Genomic DNA, 25,528 nt, shown 5'->3' with positions numbered 1-25,528 from the left:
CATTAGCTAGCTAGCTAGCATTATCAGTATCTGCCAAGTGCCAGTGCCACTGCATGCACTTGCCGAATGCCGAGTCAGTGGTTTGCAGGTCACGTGAAGCAGTACAGGTAGTTTCCCCGAGCTGGTGGGGATCTTCCAGTTGCTCTTGATGACTTTCGGCAACAAGACTACATGTAGTTCGTGTTATGTCTTATGAACACACTCAGTCCCAAGACTGGCCGCCTAGCACCTGGCTGTGCTGCATGCTCTCACTCTCATAGTCATAGCGCAGTGCTCTGGCCGGTCAACATACTGAAACATGGCCTGGTTGACATGACTGTATGTTGTAGTCCGTTCAACTTTTGACACCATACCGGTAAAATCCCCTTGCTTACTTGAGTTGAAGGCGTCGATCATCCTGGCCTATGTATAAACCAGGCGATCCCGACGCGAAGCAGATGGAAGGCGGCGTTTTCGCGCTCTCGAGCAGAATGAGCCAAAATTTAATGGCGATGAGCAAGCCGAAGTGAGGCCACAGATCGAACAACACAGCAAGCCGCTTGCAGTTTACAGGTAAGGGAGTCCGTCCATTACTACTCTGTCCATGACCATGATGACTGCACATTGTTTTCAGGAGTCAATGAAAGTTTCAGGAATGGCCCGCGGCTTAGTGCAGTACATGTAGTTTGAGTCAGGAAGGGGTCTCTGCCGTTTCCTGGTTGTTGTGAAGGGCCCCCCTAGAGTGCAGGCTAACTAAACTAGCGGCAATGACCGTGTTCCGGTATTGGAGCCTCTTCCTGCGTCCGTGATAATTGCTCAAGCATGTTTGAGGAGTAGCACGAGTTACAGGCGGCCTCTAGCGATCAGCATAGCACCGATAACAGGGGCGTTTCGTCACTTCCAGCCAATCTACTTCAAAATAGTTCTACGTCTTGAAGTTGAATACGGATGGTCTGTGTTACAAGCACCCGCGCCGTCCTCGAATCCCCTTACGGCAGTTACGGCCTAACCTGCGGAGCGTGATAGCTGCACTTGAATTTCAGGTATGTAGGCCTACTAGTAGTACTAGTAGTAGCTTTCTGCGCACATAACACCATGAATACCAGGGCATGAATACCAGGGCACGTAGTAGCAGTAGCAGAAGCGCAATCAATGGCGCTGTGCGATGTGTGTGTGTGTGTGTGTGTGTGTTTTTCCTCAAAAACATGTTGTCTGTTTGCCTACAGAAACACACGTGAAGGAACTCATATTGAAATTTTCGTATGCGGATTTCACTACAGTGCGGGTGAGTACTGGCAAGCGCTATTCGGAATCTTCCCCTCGTGCAAAGTAACCATGTCCATATAACTACATGTATGGCACACTATGCACTTGAGCTGCAATGCGCAGGGCACTGTACAGATGCAGAGATCCCTGTCACCACATGCATTATGGCGTTATTTATGCTTGTGTCAAATTCTGAGTCGCGCACACACACACAGCATGCAACAAATGAATGTGTGACCGATGCAATGCATACACGGCACCAAGGAGTGCGTGTACACTGTACTTCTAGATGCGCTGAATCAGATTACAAGCACATGTAGTTGAATTTTGTTCCCCTCTGTAGCCCCACAATTTGCACATACCGTATTTCCTCGATTAGTGGACCATGCTCGAATAATAGACCATGCTCAAATAGTAGACCCTCCTAGAGGCCTCACGGAAAAATAGTAGACCATGCCCGAATAAGAGACCCGGTCTCTTATTTGAGTTCATCGCTTTGCGCATGCGCACTAAGAAAGCACGTGGTGGATCAAAAAAGGACGCGATTTTAGGTTGTGCAACTACAATTTTTTGTAGTGGCTAGTGCTTTCTTTCATTATTTGAGCACGGTCCACTATATTTTCATCGGCGATGTTATGACGTGTTAGCCCCATCCCTCACACAAACAAGTCAACAAAGAGGCATCTTTGGATTGAGGAGTGCTGGTTTCGAAACAACTGGTTTGAAGCTCAAAGTAGAGCTGCTGTTAGCTCAGAGCAGAGCTGCTGTTAGCTCAGAGCAGAGCTGCTGTTAGCTCAAAGTAGAGCTGCTGTTAGCTCAAAGTAGAGCTGCGGTTAGCTCAAAGTAGAGCTGCTGTTAGCTCAAAGTAGAGCTGCGGTTAGCTCAAAGTAGAGCTGCTGTTAGCTCAAAGTAGAGCTGCTGTTAGCTCAAAGTAGAGCTGCTGTTAGCTCAAGGTAGAGCTGCTGTTAGCTCAAAGTAGAGCTGCTGTTAGCTCAAAGTAGAGCTGCTGTTAGCTCAAAGTAGAGCTGCTGTTAGCTCAAAGTAGAGCTGCGGTTAGCTCAAAGTAGAGCTGCGGTTAGCTCAAAGTAGAGCTGCTGTTAGCTCAAAGTAGAGCTGCGGTTAGCTCAAAGTAGAGCTGCTGTTAGCTCAAAGTAGAGCTGCTGTTAGCTCAAAGTAGAGCTGCTGTTAGCTCAACGTAGAGCTGCAATGCTAAATGGATGTAATATAGCGCAAGGCAGAGCCGCAGCAAATAGCTAGATAACACCAGTTGTGAGAGTGGACCCGATTAGTGGGTACGATAATTATGATGGTGTGAATAAGTTGGTTAGGGAGGGATGGTGGGAAAAGAAACACTGCTGAAGCACGATCCGTTGTCTGGAAGAGCACAACAGGGCAAGCAAGATTTGTTTTTCTTTCCGCAAAATGGGCTGGTGCCATTTGTGATTACGCAGCAAAACAAAGCGCATGACGTCAGTCTTGAATGCAGTACAAAGCAATGCAGTGCAGTGTGTGCGCTAGTTCGGATTGTTGCTAACAAGTACTAGCACAGCTAGTACACCATTAGCCCCATCCCTCACACAAACAAGTCAACAAAGAGGCATCTTTGGATTGAGGAGTGCTGGTTTCGAAACAACTGGTTTGAAGCTCAAAGTAGAGCTGCTGTTAGCTCAGAGCAGAGCTGCTGTTAGCTCAGAGCAGAGCTGCTGTTAGCTCAAAGTAGAGCTGCTGTTAGCTCAAAGTAGAGCTGCGGTTAGCTCAAAGTAGAGCTGCTGTTAGCTCAAAGTAGAGCTGCGGTTAGCTCAAAGTAGAGCTGCTGTTAGCTCAAAGTAGAGCTGCTGTTAGCTCAAAGTAGAGCTGCTGTTAGCTCAAAGTAGAGCTGCTGTTAGCTCAAGGTAGAGCTGCTGTTAGCTCAAAGTAGAGCTGCTGTTAGCTCAAAGTAGAGCTGCTGTTAGCTCAAAGTAGAGCTGCGGTTAGCTCAAAGTAGAGCTGCGGTTAGCTCAAAGTAGAGCTGCTGTTAGCTCAAAGTAGAGCTGCGGTTAGCTCAAAGTAGAGCTGCTGTTAGCTCAAAGTAGAGCTGCTGTTAGCTCAAAGTAGAGCTGCTGTTAGCTCAAAGTAGAGCTGCTGTTAGCTCAACGTAGAGCTGCAATGCTAAATGGATGTAATATAGCGCAAGGCAGAGCCGCAGCAAATAGCTAGATAACACCAGTTGTGAGAGTGGACCCATGAAACCAGCACTCCGTTAGCTAAGCACTATTGACGCACAGCAAGGGTCAATTTATGTCAGCACAGGCAAGCATTGCGCAGCTAGAGTTCAGTAGCTCATTACTCACCCGAGTTGGGGATCATGGCATCCATGGCACGGCAGCAAGCCGGGACGATAGCTGGCGCTTAGCGCTTGTTGTAGTCCGGATGTAGCATAGACACGCATCGCTCTTTCCACTGACCTGCCACTCGGAAGAAGGAGTCGGGGCACTAGCCATAGCAGCGGTGGTGGCTGCACCAATGTAGACCGAATGCCCGGAGTAGTTCGACTGGGATGGTACACCGGCCGCAGCGACAAGAGACCATACTGTTACTGTGAATGACTGCCTGGTCAGCTGCTGTCTGTTCGAGAGTACGAACAAGAGTTGCTCTGGTCCCTCGCGACGAGTGACAAATGGGTAGCTAACAATGGCACGGACTGGGCAGTACGGCGGTACAGACGGGCCAATGTCACTAGTAACGCCTTTACCGAATGGGTCCGTCTTGGATGAAAGCAGGAAGAGTTGCAAGCGTCCGTCACCAGGGGAGCTAGTACAGCCCCGTGTGATGCCATTAGTGAATTCAGCACACCGAAGAAATCCAAAGAAGCAGCATGGCGGCTTGGTAGAGCAGCTTGTCATGGCCATTCAGGATACTACTTTTCCGGCGTGCATCCGTCAGGTGTCGTAGGATTGGCATAGTTATAGGAAGGCGAGGGGTGAGTACAGCCGTACCATGGCATCGCTGGATGCCCTTCAACACCCTCTTCAGAAGCCACGCATCTACTAAGGGGCCGGCAAACCCATTCTCAAGGTGGGCTTTATGCACCGCACTCGCATACACAGATACAGTTCAGGGCACGCTGATCATAGTTCATGCATGAATGTGTGTCCAGGAACGATGACTCGGGCAGCAAAAGTGAGCTTCCCCAGGAGGGACTCGAGTTGACGCTGGCCGATGCTGCGCTCGCTGATAGTAGCCATGAGTGGCGCACGGATCTCGGACAGCTTGTCCTCTGGTAGCCGCAGTCTAGGAAAATACCAAGGTCAATGATGGTGATGGCCCTCGAGCTGGGATGGAGCAAAGAGGAGTGCCGAGATACGTGAATGCCCGGAGGGGGGTGGTGAGTTGCTGGTTGGCTGCAGCCAAACCAGTGGAGATATCGAGAAAGTCATCGAGGTAATGAAGCCGGTGATCTATAGCAAACTCGTGCTGCATGATCCAGTTGACTGCTGTGGCTACTGAGTCAAAGACGGCTGGGCTGGAGCGGAGGCCGAAAGGCAGAAAGCGCTCGTAGTAGTAGGAGCCTTCCCAGCGAAGTCCTGACGGCGGACTGGGATCTGCCGAAATGCACTGCGTACATCGAGCTTGGACAAATACACAGGCTGTGGGCATGACATGATGATGTTGATCGCGTTGTCAATGCTCGCGTAGTGCAGAGAGAGCGGCTCGGCAGGAATGCTGTCGTTCGCGCCGGTGCCTTCCGGACTAGACAGATGGTGGATCATTCGCAGCTTGCCGTTCTTTTTGGGGATGGCACCAATACCAGAGCGGCGCATGAACTGAAATGGAGGTGACGGAAATGGGCCTGTGGTCTCGCTGCGGGCGCAGGAAGCAGCTAATTGCTCGGATATAAATGCCGAGTGAGTGAAAGCCAAGGGTAGATTATTAGAGAAAACCGAAATGTCGTGTTGGCCGGCAGATCCAAGAGTAAAGCCACGGCGCAGCCCATGGAGAACATACGCAACGCATTATTGATATGAGTGGTTACGTAACAGGCGGGCAAAGTGGTCAGCTAGCAGTGTGGTGTCTGCAGAGTGTATAGGAAAGAAGCTACGTACCGAGTCAAGCTATTCGGTAGCCATTCTGCTAGGAGCGGCGGGGTGGCCGATTGGCTCCGCGCTGCTGCTGGTTGCACATGATGCATGGGTGGTCCTTGCCACACTGGCTGCAGGTGTGGGAGAAGCGGCACGACGACGAAGAACAGCGACCTCCATTGAAGTTGCGGCAGATTTCTTGGCTGTCGCTGGGATGGTTGCGACCACTGGAGGTAAATGCTGCTGGCTTGGGGACGAAAAGGACACAAACCGCCCCTGGATGGGCCGTCTTACATTGAGCGCATTTTGGGTGTGCATGGCCTGTGACAGCTATCTGCCATAGGTTCACGTCGATGGTGTCCAACCTCTTCGTGCCTGGTTACTGGGCCACGAGCAGCCGCAGCTGGCGGTCGTACTCTAGCCACGCGCTTGGGAAGAACTGGCGGTTAGCAGTCAGGATCAACTGCTGGTACGCAATCAGTTCAGCAGTTCAGCAGTGCGGTGTAGGGCAGCAGCCGTGATAACAGACATGTATGTGGTCCATGCCTCGAGCCGGGTAGTTACATGATTGTATAATTATCGTGAACCTTGCGACGCACCTGCTTCGCGTACGGTCATCCGACTCAACGATATTTAGCTGGCTATCGTTATTCGGGCTGTGCACCAGCCGGAATGTTGGGCTGGAAGTGTGCAAGAATTTCAGGCAACCAACTTGAAAAATCTACGAACTCCCCTCGCAAGATACGTTCTTGCACAGCCTTGGGCACAGCTGGTGCAGGTGGCTGATCGGGTGGGTTACAAGGGCTTGGCCTGGCGTAGTGGCGGCAGCAGCCGCATTGCCTTGGCCTTGGGTGAGGAGCGGCACAATGCTCTCCGATAATAATAAAATGGCGGCCGACAAAGCCGACTACACCTCGTCACGTAGATCTACGGGAGCGCAGATCCCATGTTGAGCCCGCGTCACCTGAGCTGGCGGAGGAGGCATTGGTGCAAGTCGGGCTTCTGGGCTCGCGAGCCGTGTCCGCACTGTCATGTTGCTGGTTCTCCTGGCCGGAGCAGACCTCACTACCAAGGGCTAGTGTGCCAGCAAACGGTCCTGTAAAATACTTTTACTAAGTTTCCTTTCGGATTCAAGCCGCGCTGAGAAGGCTCGCCGCGGGGGCTTGGCAAGGCATTGCCTTGACAGTGTCGACAGTTAGGTCAGACATACTGAAGAAATACAGTGTCGAGGTGACACTCGGGCTGGCAGCAAAGCTACGAAAGGAAAAGAAACACTGCTGAAGCACGATCCGTTGTCTGGAAGAGCACAACAGGGCAAGCAAGATTTGTTTTTCTTTCCGCAAAATGGGCTGGTGCCATTTGTGATTACGCAGCAAAACAAAGCGCATGACGTCAGTCTTGAATGCAGTACAAAGCAATGCAGTGCAGTGTGTGCGCTAGTTCGGATTGTTGCTAACAAGTACTAGCACAGCTAGTACACCATTAAAAATCCACCATTTCCAGCGATGTGCCGATGAAAATATAGTGGACCTATATTATGACGTGTTAAAAACCCACCATTTCCAGCGATGTGCCGATGACAATATGTCCACCGTCCATCGCTTCACCAGTTTGTGAGACAAGCAAGAATTCGAAACGTATCACGGGAAATTCCGTCACTCACAACAGGGACTCAGCAGGCGGCTGACCCTTTGGCCAAAGCTACGGCATTAAACGCCCAGTTTGCCTCTGTGACTCGGCCAGATGACCCGTTGCTCTCTATTCCCCCTATTCTCACCCCCTCGGAGCCCTCAGCTTGTTTCACGTCCGTCATCACCACAACTGCCACTGTCCGGCGTCATCTGAAGAAGCTTCCGACGTGCAAGGCGTCTGGTCCTGACGGCATCCCCAACCGGGTCCTCAAGGCCCTGGCACCATCCATAGCATTCCCTTTGTGCCATATTTTCAACATGTCATTTACCACGGGCATATTCCCTTCCGCATGGAAAACAGCGAAAGTCATACCTGTATTCAAGAAAGGTTCCCGCCACGAACCTGCAAACTACCGCCCTATCTCTCTTCTTCCCTGCGTGTCCAAAGTATGTGAACGCATCTTTTATGACCACTTATACAGACATGTTTCGCCGTTTCTGAGTCCCGCACAATCTGGGTTTCGTAAAGGCGACTCCACCTCTCTTCAACTGACCCGCATCGTGCAGCAGGTGTGCCAGCATAGGGATAACAGAGCGCTTGCTGGCATTTGCTTCTTTGACTTGGCCAAGGCTTTTGATACCGTCTGGCATCGAGGACTTTTGGCAAAGCTCGAGCATGCATTCAGGGTACGCAAACAGCCACTCTCCTGGCTGAAATCTTATCTCTCTGGGCGTTATCAGTACGTAACTGTGCTTGGCACATCCTCGGCTGCAGAGCCAGTATTGTCGGGCGTTCCTCAAGGATCAATTCTTGGTCCCCTACTATTTATAATTTACGTAAACGACTTACCTGCAGTCTTGCCTGGAACGTCTCTGTTTGCTGACGACACGACCCTTCTCACCTCATCAGCTTCCCTCACTGGCCTGAAAAACAACTTGCGTGCTGGCATTCAGGAAGTTCTTTCCTGGATGTCGTCCTGGAGGTTGTCCCCAAATCTATCAAAAACAAAGATCATGCTCTTCCCGCCCCAGCCGGAGTTCACAACCCTCATCCATGCCAACTTTCCAAATCCAATTGACATAGTGTCTTCTCACAAACACCTTGGCATTGTGATTGACTCTGCACTCTCTTGGGTACCTCACATCGAATATATCTGTAAAAAATCAAGTAAATCTTTAGGAATTCTCTCCCCCCACTGCTCCTACCTCCCACTTTCTTGCAAGCTTCTTTTTTATTTCGCCTACCTTCGCCCAATATTTCATTATGCAGATACGTCTTGGGTTGGGTTATCCTCTTCCGCTGCTGCAAAGCTTGAAATACATCACAAGAAAATCCTTAAAATTCTCCTCCGTCAACCCCGCATGCTCTCATCATCCGCCCTTTATAAAATCGCTCACACAACCCCGTTATCACATGGACGCAGTGCACACCTGGCTTCTCTTGTCCATTCTATTAAGCTTGAGTTGTGCCCACCTCATCTCATGTGTTTTAATTGGTTCTCTTCTCTAAGAACTAGAAACTCACTCTTACTCCCTAAGTGTAACTCATCCACTCTTTTGCGCTCCCCTCTCTTTATTGCTTATTCTGTTTGGCTCACTCTACCCAGAGAAGTTAAGGACCTGACCTCACTCCGCCTGTTTAAGATCCGTGCCGCCCCTTATTTACTACGACATGCATAGCTCATTATCCACATGTCCTTTGCGTCTCTGTGTTTTTCACTGTTTTTATTTGACATTATCTTTCTTTACGGAGTTATTGTTGCTGTTCGTTTTGCTACTCTTTCTTTTTCCCTCCCCTTCTTTCTATTTATCGCCGTGGTTGGCAATCACCCACTCTCGTAATATTGGCCGGTGTTTCCGCCGAGTCTTGAGATGTTGCAATAAATAATAATAATAAATATAGTGGACCGTGCTCAAATAATGGACCATGCCCAAATAAGAGACCGGGGCGGGGTCCAACCCTCTTTAAAAAACAAAAAGACTGGGTCTATTAATCGAGGAAATACGGTACGTTGTCGGAGCATTGTAAGTTTGTACTGTCAATTCTCCTTTAGGGGCCATCTGTAAATATAGATATTTATATTTATTCCCTTAGCTATGCAGAAGACGTTACTTCAGTAACGTCTGGCGCTAGCCAGGGTCCACACAGCTTTAATTTGGTGTTTGTTTGTTTGTTTGTGTCACGCCTGGCGCTATCCCGTATCTGTCCCGTACCATACCGTACCAGCAAAGACAACTGGCCACAATATTTTTGTTTGTTTGTGCCTTCGGTATACATGCCTGGCGCTATCCCGTACCTGATGTCCCGTACCATCAAGAGTACGGTACCATAAAGAGAATGAGTATATATGTGTATCGGGGGAATGCATTCAGGCCGATAGTACAGTAGCATTTTGTGTGGATTTGTGTGCGAGGCCGAGATCCCACTAGCAGGCTGGCTGGGTCGCCTGTCGACCGGTCGGGGAATCGCATGTAGGCCGATAGCATAATAATTATAACGTATATAGATGTTTAGCACGGATTCGTATTATGTAAACGACTCCCTGCTCTATAGGGAGATTTTTTGGAAAGAAATACGAAGTAGGGAGACGAGGAAACTCAATTAGAATGGACATTAGTTGCCGAATAGGTGACAGGACGCGTCAGCAAAAACAAACTTTGGAAGAGAGATCCCGTCGTCTCCAAAATAATCCTGAACGGGCGAGTCAGCGCCGGTCACAGGAAACGTCGAAAGAGAGATCCCGTCGACTCCAGAACATTCGTGATCGTCAGAGTCAGCGCCGGTCACAGGAAACGGCAGGACAGACATCGCGTCGACCCCAGAACGCCCGTGATCGGCAGAGTCAGCGCCGGTCACTAGGGGTGTGCGGATAATGCTCGAAAAGGTGGCAGATTCTGCTCGAAAAGCAGTGAAATTGGAAGAACCATACAAACCTATGGCGGGCAATTCCTCAAATTCTGCTCCATTTCTTTATCCACATACCAAACATGCATGAAACTTACCAAAAAGTACCGAATTTTGCCAATTTTTCTGCCGGCATTATCCGCATATGCCTACCGTTCACAGGAAACGTCAGGACAGACATCCCGTCGACTCCAGAACGCCCGTGATCGGCAGAAATGAGACAGGTACGGGATAGCGCCAGGCATGACGATGGCAAAAACAAACAAAAAATATTGTGGCCAGCTGTTTGTGGCCAGCTGTCTTTGATGGTACGGTACGGTACGGGACAAATACGGGCTAGCACAAGGCGTGACACAAAAAATTAAAAATTAAAAATAAACAAAAAATATTAATCCCGTAGCTATGCAACAGACGTTACTTCAGTATCGTTTGGCGCTAGCCAGGGTTCACACAGCTTTGACACGTCACATGCATGATGAGCAAGCAAAAAAGCATAGCGTAGGGCCCTGAGCTTCCAAGGTCTCTCGTTTAGAAACGAAAACTAGTCATTTAGGGGGGAGGGGGTTGAGCGCCTGTTCGTTTCTCGAAAAATATCGATGTACATTTTGCATGTGTGAGCATGTCCAGAAAAAAGACCAAAAATATCGATACTATGTACCATTTGTATGTGTTCGTTTCTCAGGGAAGGGGGAGGGGGTTGAAGAGAAACGACTAGTTTTCGTTTATAAATAGATATCGGTATTTACGGAAGGCCCTTAGCGACCCACCATACACAGGCACAGGCAACATTAGATTTGTACTATTTAAATATGTAAATGTAATATGTGTAGATTCAAATTTGATAATGCTTAGAGCCTTTGATGCCATGATGGTTCAGTGCCAGAGATCACGGCTCTCTTCACGCAGCTGATCTCTTACTACATGTACTGTTTGCTGTGATGACTGTGTGTTCGTGGCCCGCTGCGTGTGTTCTGCAGGTGAACTATTTGGGCACGTAGGCAGCTGGACTGTCCGGGTCTCCCGTCAAGGTGCTGCAGTCGCGCTTACACCTATGCGCACGCACAACGGTGCCCACTAGTGTGTGTGTCACGTCACCGGTGACCAAGCAGCCTGTTGGGCGGGCTGGACCAATCGCTTTGCAAGGTATGCGGCCAGCCATATTCTACATAGTGGGCTCAGTCTGTGCGTGCTTCACGGGGCAATGCCACAATTGCAGCATCATTCGTGGTGTTTGTACAGAGTGACGCCACATGCACTGGGCTGTCTTTCCATACAAGGCATACCATGTATAAACGGTCACTCTCGTAAGCCGCTCTATTTGATTGAAAGTTGAAAGTTGACCTGACAGCATCATCATGAGCTCATAATGAGCAGGATATGGACAATTCCGTTAGCAGCATGAATTGGCTGCAGTGAAGTCTGCACACCCTGAAAAAGGATGTAGACTATCATGACTAATACTTGCCATGTATCATTGCTCATCATTGCGACGACCTGGCAATAATGATCTTGTGACAACCTTTCTGGCAAGTAACTCTTTATCAAGAGTACGAGGCAAGTGTTGCTTGCGTAGTGTGATAGTGTTGGGAGTGCTGCTGGCATGCTAGTAGTTCACACTTGCTTTCTCTCTTGCAGCACTGTACAGGTGTGTGTACCACATGCACTGACAGGCGGCGGTACAATGTACGCTGGTGGTGTGCATGCACACACACACACACACACTAGCACTCTCAGCTGCTGCTGGTCACATGGCTGATAGAGACCGTTTCAGTGGTGTTAGGTATCCCCACCGTGATAGGTATGAAATGAAATCCAATTCAATGGATATGACAGCGGCGTGTCCACCAGGTGAAACTTTCTAGTGGTTTTTGTCCGGCCGAATTTGTGATAAAGAAGGCCCCTTGCGTTGCCTACATTTCAGTCTGGTTCAACTGCTCACAGCACATTTTTTACATTCTTTATCGAAGCTATTTTGGCGGTCAGACATATCAAATCAGTTGTGATCTTGTAACGTTTCTGGATTTTCTACTTCTTGGCAATGTGACAGGCAATGGCAGTGCCCGGGAGAGAAGCAAGTGCTGCCAATGGCACTGCACCGACGGAGTCACCAACAGAGTCACTGCCCAATGGCTATGACCCGTGGGACGAACTTGTATCTGGGAAATTTCCGATCATCAGTCAGATCATCGATGATGCCAGCCAGCTACATGATGCGGCGGAGCAATGCTTCTATAAACAAATTAACAAAGATGAACGCTCTGTTCTAACGTGGCTCAACTCATTGAAGGCTGCTTGCTTTGAGGATGACATGGAGCCAGGGAAAACACATTCGTACGATTCCCAGTTGGACGACTGCCACATGTTTGTCATGCTTCTCAGAGTATTAGCACGAAACAAGGACTTGGAGATGCACAAAGCGAAGCGCATTGAGGCCATAGCAAGGGATGTTGATGACAACCTGCGTCTCCATCAGTCAAACACACACAGTTCTACCACAGGTAATAAAGGGATGTTGTCTGCATTCGTTGTCTGCACAGGTCAATTTACGCACACGCCGGTGCATGTGTGTGTGTGTGTGTGTGTGTGCGTGTGCGTGTGTGTGTGTGCGTGTGTGTGTGTGTGGACGTGTGTGTGTGTGTGTGTGTGTGTGTGTGTGTGTGTATGGTTCATTTTCACAAATACACACACACACACACACACACTCATAATTCTGATCTTTGCTGTGAGCACCTTGGCTAGGAAATGGTTGACCAAGACACAAGCAATCTAACTCTCTTTTGTCATCGGAAACGTACCCTACGTTTACTCGTACAGTGTTATGTTTATTGGTCATTGGAACCTACCGTACATAGTCATTAACAATCTATCTCTCATTGGTCATCAGAAATGTACCGTATGTTAAGAAAATTCCATACTTCACATGCGAGTCAGCCAGCCTGACCCCCCCCCCCCAACACATCCCACAGAAAATGAATTTCCCCGAACAGAAAAGGAATTCTTCCGCCGAAAACAAATGCCACCAGCCTTTAAAGAGGGATGAAGGCACAGATGCAGCTCACGACTCCCAGACACTTGCAATTCTGATACCCAGAGGACCAGACATACCGTATGTCCTGATCCGAAAATTACAAAGGTAGTGAGACTCAATCCGGCTGATTTTGCTCATCGGTATTTTCCGGGCGTCCCACTGCATAGGGCTGGATTTCCCAGTACATATCAGGGACGCCGGAAGGTATTCCACATTGGTGCGGCCGCATGAGTAGGTGGGGGTCCGGGGGTCCCCCCCCCCCCCCCCCGGGACAATCTTAGGGAAATTTGGGCCCAAATAGCCCATATTTCGTTGCTTCGAAAGTCACAAGATGTTGGTGGCGGCATTGGTGCGGCTTTGGCCGGACCTGCCGCACCGGTTCCGACGCCAGTGTCTGCTCCAGCGCCGGGTGAGCCGGGTAATCCACCCGGTTGGGCGGCGCTTGGACCCGGTTGAAAATATAGTACCGGGTCACCTGTGACCCTGTTGGTACTTTACACTTTCGAACTTTGAAAGGACTGACCACATGGCTTGTATGTGTCAGATACTTCTTCTTCTTTCGTAATTTTCTAATTCCTGCCCTCTCTTTTCTAAATGCGGCTTATCCATTCGCCTTTATATCATTGGACCTAAGTTCCCGTTTATTGTCCGAATTAAAATAAACCAACCAACCAGTTAAAGCATGTGCCTCGGCTGGTGAGACAGCGCCAGGTACATGTGTACCCGGCTACGACCCGGTTGAAATAGTTGCGCCAGGTACACGTACATGTGTACCCGGCTACGACCCGGTTGAAATAGTTGCGCCAGGTACACGTGTACCCGGCTGTCCTACAATCCTAGAGCAGACACTGGACGCCCCTGCATATATGGCCGGGTTTCCCAGTGCATATGCTGTTTATTGTATTTATTTTATAGATGAGGTGTCATAGATTAGATGAGTATCAGTGCTCATTACATTGTTGCTTGTTGGTGTGCATGTGCCTTCTCGTGCAGGTACCACATTGTATCGCTGGATACATGCCAGATCCTTTGGCAACCCGGCAACAGCAGAAGCGTCACCGGAGAACAGCGTGCTGATCGTTGATGACCGCTCACAGATCCGGTTGGAGCAGACGTTCTCACCTCTGAAGCAGTCGCTGATGCACGCTCACGAAGCACACCAGGCTGAACTAACGCCAGGTGACCGAGCGGGCCAAGCCAGTGCCACAGCAGTGCCGCCATGTATAGTGGCGTTGTGTGGCGATGTGCCCGGTATGCTTAACGGAATGCAGCAGATGCAGACGTCCATGTCAGGTTCAGCCGCGGCACGCAATGAGACTGCGGCACAGCAGCACCGCAAGCTAATTGCCGATGCGCAGGGCGGAGGTGTGTATGCGCTGCACCAGCACGCATCCCAGGGCTTGCCACAGCCACGCAATATGGACGAGCCCAGCACTCCCTCTGACCTCGTGCTCCTGGCGGTTTCCCTCTGTGCAAGTGACGACCCGGACAATGCATCGCCATGCTCCTCTGAACGCAACAGTGACGGATGTGCTGAGATTGACAGCAGAACGCAAGACCAAGACGCTTTCGTGCACGAGCGGAACTGCTGTTCCATGCGCTCTGCACTGGAGGCTGCCAACACGCTCATCTGCTTCTTCTCCAAGAAACAGACAGAGAACATGATGCAAGAAGAGATGCAAGCCAAATGGAATGCTGAGACACTCCGGGACAAACACACACATCAGCGTGAAGGAAGGAGGCCGCCTGTGGAAGAGGCAGTGCCATCCACTCCACCTGTCAAACCATCCGACTGTTTCTACCCCCTGCAACTTCTCCATGATTGCTTGGAAAGGTTTCCAAAGAACGGTCCATTCGTCAACAGTACTTCACCACTTAACCTGTATTGTGTATTCGACGTCTCTCAGCAGTTCTTCGAGAAGAGTAATGTTAAGGAGGTCATGCAACTCTGGATTGACAACCTGTTCACGTCTGAATCTGATGAGGTCATGTCTTATCCGGACAGATCCACAAGCAAAAGCAGCAAGAACACCAGCAGCAGCGCCAACAGCAGCGCCAGCAGCACACCATCAACCCATGTCCACGTTGCGATCAAACCTACATGTAGCTTCCAGACACTTTCAACCTTCCAGGAAACATGCCCTCAGCTGCTCTCTCGAGCACCACCCGTCGACAGCTACTGGGTGCATTCAGCCTCAGGAATTGTCTCCGAGACCGTGAATCCCGTTCGTAGCACTGGAGCAGGGTTGCACGGCACAGCACACGTCGGCATGACCGATGCAACCGAGTGGCTGCGCACTGCCAAGACGGGGCAGTACGCTCAGCGCACACGCAGTGGTAAGATCCGCTTCAATGGCCCGTGCTTACAGACCGTCTTTCCGCATTGCAGCAGTGGGCTGACTAGGCTTGAGCGCCTGTTGCGAGCATGGCATGGCAACGTCAGAGTGCTCACATGCACTGGCATCGGCTCAGCTTCTCAGAAAGCGCTCACTCTTCTGAATGAGATGGGCTGCATGGCGTTTGCAACAAACACGGCTTGCAGTGCATCGGCCCAAGCTGAGCGCATTGCGGACGGGCCTGAGGGGATGTGCCCAGAATGCAGCATACACGTGGGCTATCGTGTCATGGCTGACCACAGCACGCTGCTGCTATTCTTCGCCGTGTGCCGGACTACGCCGACCGGAGCAAGTACTCCGAGCAGTCCGCACGAATGCCCGGCACTCGTTGTCGCCCACAAGCTGGCGCATGTCACTGTGATCACGTGTGACGAAGCAGACCGCTCCAGTGCACAAGAGATTGAGCCGGCCGTCAAGGACCTGATGGAGCACATGTGCATGGGACGCGGCATGGAGGCTGCGTTCCCTGCCGGACACCTGCTCCTGGTCAGTGAGCCGAGCAAGGATGCCGGCAAGCTGCCAGGCGGCATGCCGCTGAACTCGGGAAGAGCACATCTAGATCAGCTGCAGGACTACGCCACAGCCTATTCTATGCACTTTAATGACGACGCTGCTCAGTACTATTTGGATGCCAATACCAGTCAACAGAGGAATGAAGCGGATGCGGAGGCAGCAGCGGAGGCCACAGAAGATACCAACGATTTGTCTCCGTCCCAGTCCAGGCAACCGGCCCCAGAGGCTGGTTTTGCCGTATTGACCAAGGGTGAAATGATGAAGTGGCTGTTGACGCCTCGCCGCGATCGGCAGCCAGGGAAGGCTACATGGCGGCACGGCGCGGAGTTCCTCAACTGTCTACGACTTCTTCTGTTCAAGAGGGGCAGCATGGTGGAGTGTGCTGATCATCTGTGCTTGAGTGCAGCACTATGTGAACAGTATGAGTCACTGCTGAACGACCTGGACACACTGATCACAACTGGAGGCAGGCTGCAACTGGGTGCTACCAGTGATGGCATTGCCATGCCATTGGCTGGGCATTATCAGCCAGCGGCGTGCATCCCGTTCAAGTTTGAGAATCATGCCTGGCACAAACAAGACCTGCCCAAGCGTGACCTGGAACAACTGCGGCGGTTGGCAACCGAGTTGTTGAAGAGCTCTGCAACCGTGGACGAGTTCAAACGGAACATTAGTCAGGAGCACAGAAAACAAGTGAATGCTCGCAGAAAGTTGGGTAAAGACTGGCTTGAAATGTGGGCTTTTGAACGGGTTGGGAATCACTCAAGGAAATTCCGGCAGTGTGCAAAGAAGCGTCTTGATCTGCTCTCCAATGGCGAAAAGCTCTGCCTAAAAGATATTAGACAAGATGGCAGTGACAACTTCTCCATGCCTTGTCTGCTACCAGACGGCCATGATCACCAGGTATGCGACATCTTGATTGGAAGAAAGAACGGACGACACCCTCTATGCAATCAACCATGCACACTCTGCACAGAAGATGGCGACGGTGATTTCTGCCGTAAGCCGATTGGCCATCATCTCCACCAGATCATAGGTGAAGAAGGACGCCGCCACCTGTGTTCATCTTGTGAGAAGCGCCGATGCAAAGCGATGTGCACTGTTCTCGGCAGGTGCTACAATGCACCTTGTGTGGGCCAAGCTAGTTCTAGCAAAGGACAGCTGTCAGCATCTTCTTCACAACACCAGTCCGATTGCAGCTACCGGAAACAGTGCTCCAACAAGATCCCACCAGATGGTAAAGTCTGCAATAAGCACAGCTGCGGTAAACCCAAAGAGGAGCATTACTGCACAACGCCTTGCCCTCTTTGTAATGAGCCTTGCAACAAAAGGTATGGCCATGCACCACCGTGCAAAGTGAAACAGCACGGCAAAGTCAACCAGCCTCAAGGAGTGTGGAATGAACATGGCCGCCGCGTCTTCACCATACCTGCCAACACGGTGGACTGTAAAGGTTTGTGCTCCAAAGCCGGACCCAGCCATACACATATTGTAGTAGCTGGCCCTCAGAGAAAATTTCACTCAAATACAGCACTCACTTTGTGGTTTTACGAATACTCGTAAGGACAGAATATTAGTTGCACACTCGGCAAGTAAAGATAAGAAGTGAAAGAGCACAAGAAAAGAACAATGCAAGAAGACAAAACACACGGCGAGCGGCAGCCATGTTTTAGGTCATTAACTAATCAGCTATCTACAAAAACCGGTCGCCGACGAAATTCTAGAAACATTAGCATAATTAACCAATCACAGTTCACAGCTCTGGAATATTCTAGAACAATTGTTGCGAAATTTGATACGCTTATTATTTGCACCCGTTGTTGTCTCTGGTCTCGCTGTCTCGTCCTGTCCGGTGTCAAATATGGTCTTCTGTCTGTACGGGTGTGGTGCGTTGTGTGCAGTATATGGGTGTGGTGCGTATGACGTGGTATATGTGGTATATGTGGTGTATGTGTTGTATGTGTTGTCAGAGTGTGAGGATCTACTTCCGTCTGTGCGAGTGCGTTTGTTGACTAGTTGTTGCGCATGCGTGGACTATGTGGAGCATGCGCTGTGCGAGTCAGGTTCGGGTGCGAGAGAGTGGTGTGATTCGTCCACGGTGTTGTTGTCTTGGTTCTTGTCACGTGTATCGTACGTACTGGTCGCTCATTGGTCGTTTCGATGTGTTCGCCCTTTTCTCTGTTTATAACTGTTGGTTGTTTATTATTTCTTTGTCTTTCTTCCCCGTTCTCTCGCCCACCAGTTTGTGAGTTATTCTCAGTGATAAATAACAGTGTAATATTCTTGCTGAACCTAATGAGTCAGAGAGTCGTTGTGTGGCGGGGAGCGGGGGGAAATAAGCACCACATTGGCGCCCAACGTGGGGCTTGAACCCACGACCCTGAGATTAAGAGTCTCATCCTCTACCGACTGAGTTAGCCGGGCTCATCTGACCCTTGAATAGACATGATTCTCGTAAGTCATCAACTACAATCACTGGTCCCTCAAACCGAAGAGAACCCAGTTGAAACGTTCCAGTCACCACACCCAAAGGAGTTATCGATGTACCATTACTACTGGCATTAGCACTATACAATGCCCCTACACCAATGGAGCTAGTGGGACGCAAAGATGGTCGAACATGGGTGGGTACAACAGAGGAGTCGATTAATGTGACACTAGCCCCTGACTCTACCAGGACCGTAAGTGGAACAATGGTGTCAGCAAAAGTGATCTTACCGGAGCAATACATCACCGTGCTGACCGGGCAAACCCCAGCCGGCATTACGTAGCATGCTAGCAATGCAGTGTTCATCTGTGTGACTGAGGTGTGTGATTGTACTTCAACAGAGCAGCTCAGTCTTTGTTTCTCCTAAAAAGCAGTAGCATCGATCAGAGGGCACTTTTGATGCTCTCTCAAGACATTTCCTATCATGTTCGTTCTTGAAAGCACTCGAAACCATGACAAGTGCAGTGCAGTCCACAAACAAATGAAGCTGCGTTCATTTTTTCAATGCAATATCAAAAAAAGTCCGTTCAAGACCATGGACAATCGAAAACACTTCAAAGAAGGAGCTTTGAACAACGTTTGATTTCCTACATCGCGATCGCTAGTTACGGGTCAAAAATCGACTCTGGGACAAGAAAAGGCAGCCACTGGACGTGCCGAGCAGCTGGTCGATAGCCACAGTGCATTTTTGAATCATGTGAGAGTGTCCGTGCCTGGTGAAGTGGTCGGTAGAACCAGGCTGGTCGCTAGTCACGGTGGTCGCTTGTCACGGTGGTCGTTAGTCACGGTGGTCGTTAGTCACGGTGGTCGTTAGTCACGGTGGTCGTTAGTCACGGTGGTCGCTAGTCACGGTGGTCGCTAGTCACGGTGCCAGTCTTTGGTTGCAGGTTTTACTGTATTGTTCTTAGTTTTTAATTCAAACAATCTTCGAGAAGACAAAAATAAATTAACGCTACGAACAGAAAATCCATTTGGGAATTAAACACTTTTAACTGTAAACGCGTTAACTTGCATGGTAATATCAGTGACACTAATACTGTGTATAACGCTTTTTAAATCAAGTGTTTTTTCTATTCACCCTCACCATGCTTTCACTGCTACACAGGTGGTCACTTGCAGAGACTGCGAAGTGACTCTGGTTCAATTCTCCCACGGCCAAGACGCAACACAGAACCTGCCCGAAATTTGACTGCACGGCCTGACTTACCCAGAAGCACTCATGAATCTCCACCTGCTGTACGGGAGGGGATACAACTTGTGGATCTGTCTGCGCCTGCACCCCAACCCACCACAGCTGTCGCTGGCGTCTCTAGCTCTGCTGATACAGTATCAGAGGACGCATTGCCTGATGAACAATTATTTGAATTTGATTCGTTGGCTCGAGGTTGTCATCAGTCCAATTCTGCACCAGATTCTGCCTTGTCAGATCAGCAGGCATAAGGACCAGGTAAGACTGTGCTGTAAAGCGTAAAGTAAAGCCGTGTTGTCGCACTCGCTGACTGTATATGATCTCGTTACATTGGTGGACAGTTAGTCATAACTCCTAATATTGTTGTCCTTCTCCTTTTTGCCCTTAAGTAAAGTAAAGTGATTTATCGCGTCCGTTCCCGAAGGGAACTCATGACGGCCGCTAACACCCGGTAAACCCTAGCGGCGGATGCAGCGTCTGATGGTGGGGGTGAGGGGATAAGTCTCACAGCCACTGGCACAACGAAGCAAGAATTAGCATAGCGACTGATATATTCCAACGGTCTTTAAGTGACAAGAGAAAATCGCGACGGCATCGGCCGTTCTGTAACCATCAACTGATCTCCGCACTCCACCAGTACATTCTTTCAACCTGTGCACCTATACTAACACAGCACCACCATAGCCAGGACAATTCCATAAGGGCTTGAAAGGGATGAAGTCAGAAGTAAAAAATAAAGACTTCTGAATCCGCTCTGCCCATTGCAAAGTGCAGGGCGTGGTGGTCGTGTACCGTGCAGGTGTGGATTTTTCCATAGCGGAAGTGGGTTCCTCACTGGGAGGGCCTAGTCCAGTCGCTACCGGCAGATATGTCACTCTACTGTGAAGGAAACCACCCGGATGTGTATGCATCTAGATCCATTCAAAACATGGATCCAAGTGGATCCAAAAGTCATGACTCAGAGCTGGCAAGTCTCTTTCATTAAGAAAATCAGGAAATCAGAAACTCATACAGTGATACTATTGTAGGCAGTTTCAGCTGTGGATAGTTCACGCTTCATTGGATTTGTGTTTGTTATGCATTTTTCCCTGTATGCATCCAGGTTCCTGATATCTTGACATTTGCATTTGATGCTCCAAGCTAGGACGCATAAACCGCTTGCAATCTACCCAACCGGCTCCCGGAATAAACAAAAGGGCGTCTTTGTGGTCCACTTCACAACAATAACACACACAGAAGTCTCTGCTGTGAGCACGGTGGCTCGGCAATGGCTTTATTATTGATATTATTATATCTCCTTCCTGATATTTTTCTTTTTTTTCTTTTTTCTTTCTTGAATAATTGTACCCATAGGGCCTGATAAAAAAAATTAGCACAAGACACTGCTGCTACTGTAGTCGCACAGCAAAACACACAGAAAACGACAAAATGTTACAATGAATGTAACAACACCCGTCCAAGCTAAAGGACTGACATCCCTGCCCCAGGACGGCATCTCGAAACCCACACACACTCACCACACGGTCATCATCCAGCTTCAGTTCAATCACTGTATTCTTCCCCTGCAGACTCAACCCCCCTGTCACTAGCCATACAATCTGAAGCTGTATGTAACCATACAATGGCCCACGACGCACACACCACCCCTACGTTTTTTAACTAAAAAAGAAAAGCAGTCGTAACTGCAACAGCCACATGGCCAATAAGAAAAACCAATACGATACTATTATATCTATAAACACACACCCAGAAGTCAGGGGTGGGAGGGTGGGATACAAACTGCACCAACGAAAAGCCACTGCGAAGTGACAGGAATGCGGTCCAGCACAACATTTTTGCTGACGCAAAAAGTTGTGGGGAAATCCCAAAATCGGTGCGATTTTTGCATGAGCCCAAATGTTCAAGTTACCCACAAAGACACAAGCTTTCCAACTCTCTTTGGCCGTTGGAAAGCGTACCCAGTCACTATGGCTCAATGGCTGCAATCCGGCTGATGTTGCTTGTAGCCGGCTTATTGCCATGGAAGATCGTCCAGACAGTTTCTCTACACAGCTCCCAGGTTTGAGTGTATTGCCTTGGGTACCCGTCATCCCGAATCAAGAAACTCTTCACCATGCGTGTGTTCTGTCAATCGCATCCCGGCAGCTCACACGTCCCTCGTATTCCACAGCGCCCACATGTTGTTGCTACATGTGCGCTACTCTTCACTGCGTAGTAGTCGTAGTAGTCGTAGTAGTCGTAGTAGCCGTAGTAGTAGTAGTAGTTGTAGTAGTCGTAGTAGCATGTACATTATGGATGTCACGTGTACATGTTTCTGGTAAACTCACAACTCACAACGGCATTTGACTAGTACTCGGTTATCTGATGCCACTATTCCTTTCTCCCTGTTGTATGCGTAAACACTGCTTGACTGCACGGAGTACTCTTCCGTTGGTGGTGTGCCTCGCTTGTGACATTATTAGAATGCATCTTTCATGCCATTTTGCAATCCCATCCTCCTCCTCTCTAGTGTCCTCCTCTCCCCTACAGCATCTTCCTCCCCTCCCCTTGCTGCCCTTATCCCATCCTCCTCTCCTCAGCCCATCCTCATCATCTCCGTCCCTGTCCTCCAATCCTCTACCCCCCTCCCCTCCCGTCCTACACCTAACCACTCCTTCCCTCCCTCCTCCTCTCCCCTCCCTGATCAGTTGAGGCATTGTCTCACAGGGGAGGTGTACGTATCACACAATGTTATCTTGTTCTAGGTATTGACTAGCAATATTGTGAATCTGCCCATTCAGATAGCTTCTCGTCTTTTAAACTTGGTGTGTTGCCCTAAGATATGTAGGCTCATATTATAGTCATAGCCAAAAGCATTTTTGGCTAATCGTCACAACTCAATTGATTTTCGCTCAAAAATTCTTTTATTTTTCCACAGCTCTAGTCCACTGATAGGCAATTTAGTAGGAAAATCTTTTTGAAATTTCAGATATTTTATTTCAATTTATTTCAAATCTGCTACCTGTACCAGGGAGCATACTGCTGACCACAACGTGTTGTGAGGCATCATACCTTTAGTTTTAGGTCCATTGTTATCTCTAGGTTGTGAAACATTCTCTCATTAATATTTGTCCTTCTTCACATTTGGCTATTCAGAATTCCAGTCACTACATGCTGTAAGCTCTTTGAGATGCTCAATGGGCACCCACTACAGTTGTTCGCTGTGGTTGGTGGTTGTGACTAACTTATCAAAGATGAAAAGTGGTACACTGTGCTAGCCATCATTCATTGTTCAGCATCATGCTCGCTTCCAAGCACCTTATCCCATGTCAACGTCCACTGTCCAACTTGAAATTCAATGTCCATTCCCAACATTCACAACCAGAAATCGCTTTCAAATTGAATCTATACCTAAAACCTCATGCCACTGGTTGCCAACAGATGAAAAACGGATGATCAGCGGCAAGTTGTTTGTAGAATACTGATCATGCACAAATGATCATGCTAAAGAAGCAGAACGCATCGTAAGATAATGCTGAGATAATGCCCTAGGTGGTATCGCGCTTATATACAGTTTCAAAGAATGCCAGTGAAAACATGACCATGACTCCGATGAGCGTACGGCCAGGCAGGCCCAAGGCCCGGGCGCTGGCCAAGGCGCGTAGCACAGTAGATCTACGCACGAAGCCTTCATGTACTGATGTAAGCGAAAATTGATAAGATCATCGCGTGTCAGCAAAGGAGTGATAGTGTAGCCACCATGTCCCGACCAACCTACTTGTTCTTGAGCATTGAGCAAAGAAAAAAGGCAACAGGTCTAGCCACCACGTCCCCAACCTCCACCCGGCTATGTGGTATCGCGCTTATAGTTATACCGTCTACGCGGCTCAAAGGATGTAAGTGGAAACCTGAAACACGATCATAGAGTTCTGCCAGGACTTTCCGCCTTCATCAAGGCCTCGTGCGCACGGCCGCGGGCGCAGGCCTCGGCGCTACGCGCCTTGGCCTGCGCCCTTGGCCGTATGCACTCGGCCTTGATTCAGCCATAAAGTCCTGCCAGAACTCTAGTAATAAGTAGTATGATTGTCTACTTCATCGCGCTGAAGACGTCGGGGTGCTTCTTGGACACGTCCTTTCTCTCTGCAATGTCATCGAGAAGGTCGTAGAGTATGGCGTTGTGGGGCACGCCATTTTTCATGTTCATGAACAGCTTGTACTGTGCAGGACAGTGAGGCACAGCAGAGAATGTGCAGACACGTCGACACTGGCATACATGTACATGTACAAGCACATCCCCAATGCATCTACATACAATGGATTTACATGTATATATAGTGGATGAAAAATGTGCGCGGTGTAAAGTAAAGTTAACCGGATTCGCGGCCACATCACCTGACGCGTTTAGGAACCGTGACATCACGCAAATACATTCGCATCGGCGGGCCACCACTTCGCCCATATATCCTCAGTGTCAAATCGCAGTGTACATTCGACAATAATTTATACTCACTAGCAACTGAAAGATCAGAAAAGTCTATGTTGTTGGCACCATGTGCATGTCAATCAGTACAGTCATGTCGTGAAGAAATCTGTACTCAGTGCATTAAGACATCACCAGTACAGTCATGTCATGTAGAAATCTGTACTCAGTGCAATACGACATCACCAGTACAGTCATGCTTTCATCTAGCTGCTTCACCAACCGATAGAACAGTGGTGCTCTGGAGCAGATGGTCAGGAAACACGTGGAATGCATGTACGTTGTAACACGTTTTCAGCCAAGTCCCGTCCTCTTGCTACTCTTGATATATGCCCCTTTACATGCCGGGAACTCACACAAGTTGTCTGCACCTTTGCCTCCTTGCTTATGTGGCCCACTTATTATTAAGACTGCACCGGTGCCCTCGATCGATTCGTCTACTCGTAGTAACGAGATAATTATCATATCCCACGTGACTGTTGCCATAGATCCAACCAATGAGCTGACCCGGCTTCTCGGTGGTGGCTTGCACTACAGACCCGCAATGTGTCCCGGGTTCAAACCCAGCACAGGCTAAAACTTAAAAGTAAAAGCGTAGCGCTGTGCCCTCCTCCACGTAGATCTACATACATTGGCCGTCGCGAAAGCAGCACTGTAAAAGAACGCTACCGCTGAGGAAGTCACTTCCGAAAAGAAACGGCACCCGTCTGCACCTCCCTTCAGGCTCTTGGCATTCAGTCTCTGGTCCGCAGAATGCAAACGGTCGGCATGTGGAAGACATCGAAGACGTTCATGTACTCCCAGACCCTGGTACCAAGCAGGGGTAAGCGGATTATGCTCGGAAAATGACCGGATTATGCTCTAGCGGATGCTCGAGAAAACAGACAATTATCGTCTTTTATATGCTTCATTAAAAACACCAAAAGAACAGGATAATCGTCATGAAAAAAGGACTCAGACCATTGTCATGATGTGGACTGGGAGTTTTGTGCAAGTACAAGACAATAATATGCAAGAGGAATACCAAATTCACAAGCAAACGCTGAGCCGTTTTGGGAGATGTCCTATAGTGGCTGCTAACATAAATATTATTATTCCAAATCGGCAAGAAGCGCTGTGTATGGTCCTCGAATAGCAGGTGTGTATATAACAGCCTCATTGCGCATCTGCCCTTGTTTTTCGGATGCCATTTTATTAGGCCTTGACGGATTATACGAACTTAGAAGTTGCGACTTCGGCGGTAATAGTCATGAAGTAAGATTGTTCCAACTAGGAACACACGCTTCTTGCCGAACTTGACACTTGACTGACTCACGACTGCCATCCGGAGCACACGAGGAGCACGTCGCACCTTCCACTCGGCAAACCTGCAAGAAAGCACCACTCCCTGCTCAATACACGGTGTTTCGGGGAATTCACCCCTCATCAGTTCAGCTTGAGTAGGCTGAGGAAGATTGTGCCTGAAAAGCACCACTTATATACTGCTCTCCAGGCCAAACCATCACCAGGGATACAAACTTACAGAGACGCTTTGTTTCCAGCGCGACAAACACCTCGTGAAGCTCCAGTTAGCAGCGTGAGTCAGAGTCGCTCATGGAGTTGTGATAAACAGACGT

The 25,528-nt window shown here is 49.3% G+C and overlaps 2 protein-coding genes across 3 annotated transcripts in view; both read left to right on the top strand.

Annotated features, from left to right (window-relative positions):
- The first annotated feature begins 304 nt into the window (after nt 1-304).
- LOC135808669 (uncharacterized) overlaps nt 305-25,528 on the top strand; it is a 66,454-nt gene continuing 41,230 nt past the window's right edge. The window contains exons 1-2 of one of the 2 annotated variants that reach the window (XM_065321890.1): nt 305-552; nt 1,206-1,264. The gene's annotated coding sequence lies outside the window, so the exon portion shown is untranslated. The remainder of the gene's footprint in view (nt 553-1,205; nt 1,265-25,528) is intronic. The other variant, XM_065321889.1, reaches the window with a different exon arrangement.
- LOC135808671 (uncharacterized) lies at nt 595-22,672 on the top strand. The gene is made up of 6 exons (XM_065321893.1): nt 595-1,022; nt 10,817-10,982; nt 11,887-12,337; nt 13,861-17,229; nt 19,370-19,711; nt 20,556-22,672. Exons 3-5 carry the CDS (start codon nt 11,890-11,892, stop codon nt 19,702-19,704), a joined length of 4,152 nt encoding a protein of 1,383 aa, XP_065177965.1. The 5' UTR covers nt 595-1,022; nt 10,817-10,982; nt 11,887-11,889; the 3' UTR covers nt 19,705-19,711; nt 20,556-22,672.

The sequence above is a fragment of the Sycon ciliatum genome, chromosome 2, assembly GCF_964019385.1.
Source record: "Sycon ciliatum chromosome 2, ocSycCili1.1, whole genome shotgun sequence".
Classification (NCBI taxonomy): domain Eukaryota; kingdom Metazoa; phylum Porifera; class Calcarea; order Leucosolenida; family Sycettidae; genus Sycon; species Sycon ciliatum.
This window is presented reverse-complemented; position numbering and strand designations above follow the sequence as displayed.